We start from the raw sequence: 8,444 nt of genomic DNA, 5'->3' as shown, positions 1-8,444 counted from the left end.
TGTTTCTCACAAATGTCCTGTTTGATATTAATCATGGAACTGCAGCATACTTGAAGTCTCCGTTTCTGATAACTGCTCAGGCTGTTCATTGGTCATCAAGAGGATGTTATGAACAGTGAGTCAGACAGCCTCCGGCTTGGACTCTCCATATAAAGAATAAACTTCCAAGGTGAGATACTACCAGAACAGGCAGGCAGAGAAGTTCTGTTTCTTGTCCAGAGAAGGAAAACAAAGGTCAGCATGCTCAGTCTTCCTCTGCTGCTGCCGCTGCTCTGGGCTGTGGTGTCTCATGGCTTCCCAGTAACTCCAGAAATACAAGGAGAAGATGCGGAGCTGGTTCAGGTACATACTGTTTCACATATTTTAAAAATGGAAGTTTTTAGTTGCATTTTTCTAGTGTAGATGGAGTTCATTTAAGGATGGATTTCTTACAAAGAGAAATGGTTTTTTGTCAGAAGCAACACTTTCCCAAGCTTCTCCTTTTCAAACTGGAGGTGAAAAGGAACTGAAGAAATAGGATGCAAATCTCACGTCAGAAATTTGTAGGTTTACAACAATATGCAAATTTCTCTCTACCTATCTTGTTCTACTGTAAAGTTCAGTCTTTTTCATAAGCAATGGTAAGGGGAATTCTACTCTGAAATTGTATTTTTTTTAACCAGTGAAAACAATAACAAAGATCATGTGGTCTAAAAAGTGTTGAAAGTAGTTCTCTATCTTGATTAAAATTTCATATTATTCCTTTTTTTACAAATGAGAAATATTTCCTGTTCAATGTTTCAATAATTTTATCTTTTATCAGAAATATTTGGATAACTATTATAATTTGAACAAAGGAACACATGTTGGAAAACAAAAGAGAAGCATTAATGACCTGGTTGAACACCTAGAACAAATGCAGAAATTCTTTGGGCTGAAAGTGACTGGAAAGCCGGATAATGAAACCCTGAGGATGATGAAGCAGCCCAGATGTGGGATGCCTGATGTGGCTTCATTTACCATCATGCCAGGGGGCTTTCGTTGGAACAAAAAGGATCTGACTTACAGGTAACCAGAGTGACTATTAGAATAAGAAACCTGTCTCCCATTAGATGCTAAGAAATAGGCCTAATGTTTCTGAATTGTATTTTATGAAGGATTAGAAATTACACACCAGATTTGCCAAGATCGGTAGTGGACAATATCTTTGAGAAAGCCTTTCGACTCTGGAGTGATGTGTCACCTCTGACATTCACCAGGATCTTTTGGGGTGAAGCAGACATAATGATATACTTTACCAGAGGAGGTAAGCTCTTCCTGTAGCATGGAAATAGTCTCACCTAACTTCCCTTGCCCCTAACTCTCTTCAGCTTTGCAGCTAGAATTCCTTGTTGAAGAGGTTATTGATCTCATGAACCAACGGCAGAAAATTACATTACATTTGATGAAGTCTAGCGGCATCTTAGCAAAGCTAATGCTTGCTATCCTAAGTCAGCCTAAATGAGAACCAATGGGACCTTTGTTATATTCTGTTTCTTGCAGATCATGGAGACAATAACCCCTTTGATGGACCTAGCGGTAAAATCGCTCATGCTTTTGCACCAGGCCCATATATAGGAGGGGACGCTCACTTTGATGAAGATGAAACGTGGACCGAAGAAAAGAGGGCCAAGCATTTGGGTAGTAAGTCAATCAATTTTATTACTCTCAATTCCCCTACCCTTATGGTTCATTTCAATATTGGTTGATTTCACTGATAGAAGGCATTAATAGAAATAGGCATTTTTCCATTACCACTAAGAAAATGGAATATTTAGAATAGTATAAGAGAGGTTAGCTTTATTAGTATAACTTCTTATTGGTGACAAATATACCACCCTAAAATTTCCATTAAGAAAGTGTTGAAAAACTTCATGCTTTGCTTATAGACATCTACTTTGCATCTTCTTTATGAGAAAAGTACAACAAAAATTAACAATGGTAGTAAGATAATGCGGAAATTAAGGGAGGGAAAGCCTTTTTGTGTTAGCCAAGATTTCCAGTATTAAGCCTTTATAAACGTAGTAAATAATAAAAATATTAAATTTTAATAAGGCTTTATTGCTTCTCTGTGAAATAATATATACTAGCTAACCATTAACAAAATCAACTCAACTTCACTAAATTCTGTCTAAATTTTATCAATATAATCCTAGAGTCTAGGATTGAACATCTCTTTTTAAGATTGCCTCACACATTCAGAAAAAAAGCCTTATAAATATGCATATATATTTTATAAATATGTATATAAATATATGTAATTTTTGAAATACATATATATTTCTAAAAGTAACCAAGAAAATATGAGAATTAGTCCTTATAGAATTGTAGATTGCACTCAGGAGTCTGAGGCAGAAGGATCACTGAAAACTTGAGACCAGCCTGGGCTACATAGTGAGACCCTGTTTCAAGAAACAAATTTTTTAAAAATGTAGATTATTTTTTAAATAAATGCCTCAAAACCGAGTACATTTTAAAAAATTGAAAATGAGTTTTCTTAACCTTTTAGAGATTAACTTGTACCTCACTGCGGCTCATGAATTTGGCCATTCCCTTGGACTTGATCATTCTTCTGACCCTGCATCTATAATGTTCCCCGTCTATTCTGAAAATGGTGTCATTGCATTAGGTCAAGATGACATTGTTGGCATCCAAGCATTATATGGTGAGTAAGAAGAAAAATGCTATGGACAAGGACTGGTATTTATACCTATTACAAATAAAACAAACCATTAGCTCTGTCCTTTAAGAAGCTTTCATTGTTTATGCAGTTTCCCAACACTAGGCAAAACTAACTCCAGTTTTCTTATTTTTCTTAGGTCCTTCCAAAAATCCCATCAAGCAAGTAAGCTTACAAGCTCCAGATGTGTGTAACAGTCAGATAACCTTTGATGCTGTAACTACAGTTCAGGGAGAAATCGTGTTCTTCAAAGACAGGTAAGATCTCAGTTCTTTTTTGTGTTCTACATCATTACTATGCTCCGCTAATAACTTTCATGAACTATTCATCTTGCATTGATTTATATTTATAATTATATGGTAGAAATTGCTTCATTTACACAACATAATATATTTAAAGAAACTTGTTTTTCTATACATATTATTAGACCCCCCCCTTTTTGGGGGATTGAAAGGAAAGTTCAATCTAGCAGAACACATCTATCGGTACAAGCCCTCAGGGAGAACTCCAAGAAAGAAAACCACTCTAGAATTTGCAGGAACTGAAGGGGCACTGAGATTATTTAAATATCATCATATCAAGAAGACACAGAAGGAAAGAGACAGTAACTGACTTGCCCAAGATCTCACAGCCATGACAAGACAGGACAGAATCTATAAGTAGGATTCTGACCTCCAAGGCCTGGAATACAGAAAACTCATTAACCCTCATGATACTCTCTGTTCAGCATTGTTGGCCCTATGAACTGTTGAATCAACTTCGTATACCCCTAATCAAAGAACAACAAAAGTAGTGGCTACCAGAAGCAAGTTTAAAATTAACCTTTGCTTCTTACCAATTCTATGGCCTTAGACACCTCTTGTACTTTCCCTAGCCTCAATTTCTAAGGCTGCCATAGGAATAATAGGGTTTTGCTTTACCCTTTATATTCTTGAGGTTATGACTATTGTATTTGTGTGTTAGAATAGTGTGAAGGTTGTGACTCTTTGCAATTTGCCATGGTGGGCATATTTCCATGAAAAATTAAGCAGATGCTATAAACCTGGACTTCTCGTGTCCTACGCCCTCCTTTGAAGGGTCAGATGTTGAAAATTTACAAGCACTCTACTTGTGCCAGCAACAAGAAGGAACTGAGTACTAGTCAGAGATGAGATTGAAATCTTTTTTCTTTTTCCTTATTTTTAAAATCAGATTCTACATTCGTTCACATCCCTTATATTTAGAAACTAAAATGCATTTCACTGCTACTTTTTGGCCACATCTGATAAGTGGATTTGATGCTGCTTATGAACTTGAACATAAAGATGAAATCCGGTTTTTCAAAGGTAAAAGTCCCAAATATTTTTCATTGTTTTTGCAAATTAATTTTTCATTTACTTTTGGGGTAAGATGTGAAGGTATTAGCTACATTCAGTCCATGGCATTTCGAAAATCTAATAGTCTTACCACTCAATTCAATCAGAGTGGAACCTGTTAATTAAAAATTACATTGTGCATTTGAGTCATTTTAAACAGAAAGCAATTAATTTGAGATACAATTGTTCTGATCAGTTTATGAGTCTAGACTTACAAATGTGTTTTCTTTGCAAACTATGTATTTCAATCTTTCCCCATATCACTAGGGGTGCTCCGAAATAAAGTTGAGTAAAGCAGACCAATTCTACAGAGAATGGAATAGAAACATTTAGTTTGTATTATTTCCTACACTCTATTTTAATATGAGCCATCTTCTTGAGTGAGGGTGAGGAAAGGCCACCACTGAGCAGTCAAATGGGACATTGCCACCTTTGTTGTCCAGGTGTGATCCCCTGCCAGTGGCCCTGGAATCACCAGGTAGGCTAATACAAATACAGAATCTCAAATCCAGACCTTTAAACAAAAGTCTTAATTTTAACAAGTTTTCTAGGAAATGCATATGCACATATATGAAGTCATGAATTATTATGAATCAAATGGGATATATTTTTTCTGTTAAAATGAAATAGAATCCAATGCATCTGGCTTTGAAGACTATGCCAAATAAATACTTTTGCAAATGTATTTGATGTAGTACAGCAAAGATTAAGATACTTGATCTTGTCATATATGCAAAGCAAAGAAATGAAGGTCATACCAACATGCAAACACTTTGAAACAGGATTTCCAGACTTTCTGTGGTGAAATTAAATAGGGCTTTATATATACAAAGTTACAGACTCCTTTTTAATAAGGAGCAAATAATCATATCCGTGAACAAGAGCAATCCTTGCTTAAGGACACAAGATTAACTGTATGTGATATGGGGTTTACTAACTGGACACAGCATAAATTCACATATCTGGAACTGTGTTCTACTCAAATGTTATGATTTGAATCCAGAGTTGCAATTCTGCTCTGCTATTCAGATACCACTGATTTGAACTTTCTGTCAAGGGGGCAGTATGACAAATTTTAGCCATTTGACACCTATCTCTGGAAGCGAGCTCTTATGAAATGGCTGTAAACATTCTCAAAGCTTGCTTCAGATTAGATTTACCTAGGAAATTTCAAAATATACCTGCTTAACTGGTCTGGAACAGGATTCTAACACTGGCACTTTCAAAAATCTCTAGATGATTCCAGTCTGCAGCTAGGACACTGCTCGAGCATGCAAAACTAAGAACTTAGCTGGATTCATAGCTTATTGTCTACTGGAACCTTGAGCAATTATTTGCATCTCTGTTTTTGATTGGCAGGTTTCAACTACTGGGCTGTTCAGGGACAGTATGCTCTACCAGGATATCCCAGGAGTATCTACCACTCCTTTGGTTTCCCTAGGACTGTAAATAAAATTGACGCTGCTACTTATGATGCATACACTGGAAAAACATACTTCTTTGTTGCTAACAAGTACTGGAGGTAAAAACTGAACACAAAGCACCTGGTCATGGTGCTGCACGCCTGTATTCCCAGCTACTCTGGAGGCTGAAGCAGGAAGACTTCAAGCTCCTGGCTAGGCTGAGCAATTTATCCAGATCCTATCTCAAAACAGAAAAGAAAAAGAAAAGGCTGGGGTGCAATTTAGGGATAAAGCACTTGCTTAACATGCATGAGGCCCTGAATTCAATCCCAAACACTACCAAAAATAATAAAGAAATAAGGCACCAATTCTTTCTGTACTAAAAGTTCTAGATTTATCCAGTTCAAAATGAGTCTCAGATTGCCTTAGTCAGCTGCCTTTTTTGTGAATGGCTATAACCAATCAACACCCGTTTATTTAATCAGTTAATAAGTAATTATCACACAATGCCTGTGCTAGGAGTCCTGAAACCAGGTGTTATTGAATTTTAAAAAGATATAAAAATGAGCATTCATCTTTATAGAACTACTTTGGCCAAAAGGAATCTTTTTTTTTCCTAATATTTTACATTATTAGGATATGGTATAGAACTTGTTGGATGATTAAAATTAGATGTTAGATTTCAAAGGGACCTTATAAATTTTCTAATACACCCAACATTCTATCTCTCCTCATCCAACTCCCTATTTTACAATCTCTAGAATTAAAAGTTCTTGTTAAATTCATTCTGGTGCATTTCCCATAATGATTTTTGAAAAGTCTTGATATTTAGCAAAAGGTTTTGACACTCCTGATCACTTTCTGACCAGGTATGATGAATACAGACAATCGATGGATAGAGGTTATCCTAAAATGATAGCATATGACTTTCCTGGAATTGGCAAGGAAATTGATGCTGTTTTCAGCAAAGACGGTAAGTGAATATAAAATCTTCCCTTCGTTTTGTTGCCATAGTAATAGCATCAGTATTGCTATTTGGAGCAGAAATGCCAAAAATATTTGTGCTAAAAACTTGAGGTTCTCAAGAATTCAAGTTAAAACTAGAAACTGGTTGTATAATGTAGTAAATCTTCTTTGTTTTACTTCTAGGATTTTTCTATTTCTTTCATGGAACAAAGCAATACAAATTTAATCTGAAAACAAAGCAAACGACTATTCTGAAATCTAATAGCTGGTTCAACTGCAGAAAATAATGACAAACTATTACAATGTTAATGAAGAAATGTATTTTGTGAGCCCAAGGAAGATGTTTTTTTAATATTTTATTTAATATCTAGAAATAATGATCCACAGAACTATTAATTTATATCTACCTCATTTTTTTTTAGAATTGAGTATATTTTTTGTACTGATGTAATTTAGTTCCATAAGTTAGTTCTTCTGCTAAAAAGATCGAGTCTATGGCTATGGATTCACATTGACCACTATCACTACTACAAAAAAGATTTTTTTTTTTTGCCAGAATATAAGATGGTCTTTACCATCTTGCATTGTGAAGGACAACTTTTCTTACACAAAGTAAAGTATTTCTTATACAAAATAAAGCCATCATGGTCTCTACTCTTTTGTAAGTTTTCTATTGAATTTATTACATGACTATTGCCTGATTATAAAGTCACACTTGCAGAGATTAATTTTCAGATTTAAAGTGAAAAGAAACAATATGCAAAATATTCTTTGAGAAATTAGTATCCAGAAATCAAATTTCTACATTATAATTTATATAGTAAAGAAGGGGAAGAAATATATTCTCCTTGTCCCATATAAGGAGTCAAAAATTGGTTTTAGGTAAAAATCAGTGAAGACATAGTAAAAGTTTCTTAGTGGACTTTACTCTCCTGAGAACACAGGTGAGATGTATCTTCTCACAGTCCAACTCCTGGGGAGTGGGGAGTAAGTGCGGCTTCTGACTAGGTCTGGCTGATGGGTTGTGTGAAGAAGTGACAGTCATCACTTCTAATAGAAATATTTGATTACTAGTATAAATGTCTGAAGTGGTCTATTCACCTGCTGTGGTGATTGTAAAATTATGTCTTGAGAGAATTACCACAAGGTAAGAAGCCAGAATGGAGTGCTGCTACTCCAAAGTTGCCCCAAACTTCAGTAGACTTTACTTAAGTATGAAATAAACTTTTGATTTGCTAACCACTATGACTGAGCCAGTTTGTCTAGATAAGCACTGTCTAGTTTAATAAGGCTAATTTAGGAGGAGTTATTGTAGGTAGAAGTCCTACAGGTAGCTTGTGAGGCCCATGAATTTTATGGGTATTTCTCACCTTTATGATGTTTGCAGGCTTTCCAGGTACAGGAAGTCTTGAAAATATTAGGAGGAACGCAGGATTCTGAGGCAGTTTTTAACTCAAGGTTTTGGAGAACAACATAATTTCTTTTTTTAAACTAAGTATCTGTCTCTCTTTTGTAAATAAACTTTTTATTGAACTATAACATAAATGTTCTTATCAGCGACCTATCACAAAGTTAGTGCACGTGTGCAACTCTCACACAGATCATAAAAGAGAATACTCCTAACCCCAAGGCAGGCCTCTCACAGCTCTCCTAACACAGCTAAACTCTGTTTTAGGTTGGTTTATCAAAAGCACAGCCTGAAACAGAAATTCTCTGGTGGGCTCAATGGCAGAAGAGTGCTCAGAGAATAATAGAGTGAGAGAAATATATGAGAGAAGAGGAAGAGCTAGAGTGTGATCTTGCATGGGGATTGCTCAGATCTCATGAAAAGGCAGTTGAATAAAAACTGAATCAGAGCTAGTCTCACCTTGAGGTATAAGAGTCTGGCTTTGTTCCCCTGTCATTAATCAAGATCTGGCTTGAAAAGGGAACATAGCCTCCCAGGCAGGATGCTTCTGTTTGGCAAAGGAATGGGGGGACAATCCAGAGTTACAAGCAGCCAACCTTTTCAGTAGACAGGAG

At 35.8% G+C, this 8,444-nt stretch overlaps 1 protein-coding gene across 1 annotated transcript; it reads left to right on the top strand.

Moving 5' to 3' along the window:
• The first annotated feature begins 240 nt into the window (after positions 1 to 240).
• Mmp1 (matrix metallopeptidase 1) lies at positions 241 to 6,709 on the top strand. The gene is made up of 10 exons (XM_010642053.1): positions 241 to 342; positions 803 to 1,047; positions 1,137 to 1,285; positions 1,522 to 1,659; positions 2,528 to 2,683; positions 2,838 to 2,955; positions 3,890 to 4,023; positions 5,413 to 5,575; positions 6,326 to 6,429; positions 6,606 to 6,709. The coding sequence occupies exons 1-10, from the start codon at positions 241 to 243 to the stop codon at positions 6,707 to 6,709; spliced, it is 1,413 nt and encodes a 470-aa protein (XP_010640355.1).
• Positions 6,710 to 8,444: the final 1,735 nt, after the last annotated feature.

This window comes from Fukomys damarensis, unplaced genomic scaffold (assembly GCF_012274545.1).
Source record: "Fukomys damarensis isolate Sample0158 unplaced genomic scaffold, DMR_v1.0_HiC HiC_scaffold_16, whole genome shotgun sequence".
Lineage (NCBI taxonomy): Eukaryota > Metazoa > Chordata > Mammalia > Rodentia > Bathyergidae > Fukomys > Fukomys damarensis.
Note: the sequence above shows the minus strand (reverse complement) of the source record. Positions and strands in the feature narration are given on the sequence as shown.

What these genes read in the sequence shown, in the direction of transcription:
- Mmp1 (XM_010642053.1), top strand. Translation starts at nt 241, where the DNA reads ATGCTCAGTCTTCCTCTGCTGCTGCCGCTGCTCTGGGCTGTGGTGTCT. An exon ending in AAAAAGGATCTGACTTACAG is followed by an intron (nt 1,048 to 1,136) that starts GTAACCAGAGTG and finishes TATTTTATGAAG; the next exon opens with GATTAGAAATTACACACCAG. An exon ending in AAAGAGGGCCAAGCATTTGG is followed by an intron (nt 1,660 to 2,527) that starts GTAGTAAGTCAA and finishes TTAACCTTTTAG; the next exon opens with AGATTAACTTGTACCTCACT.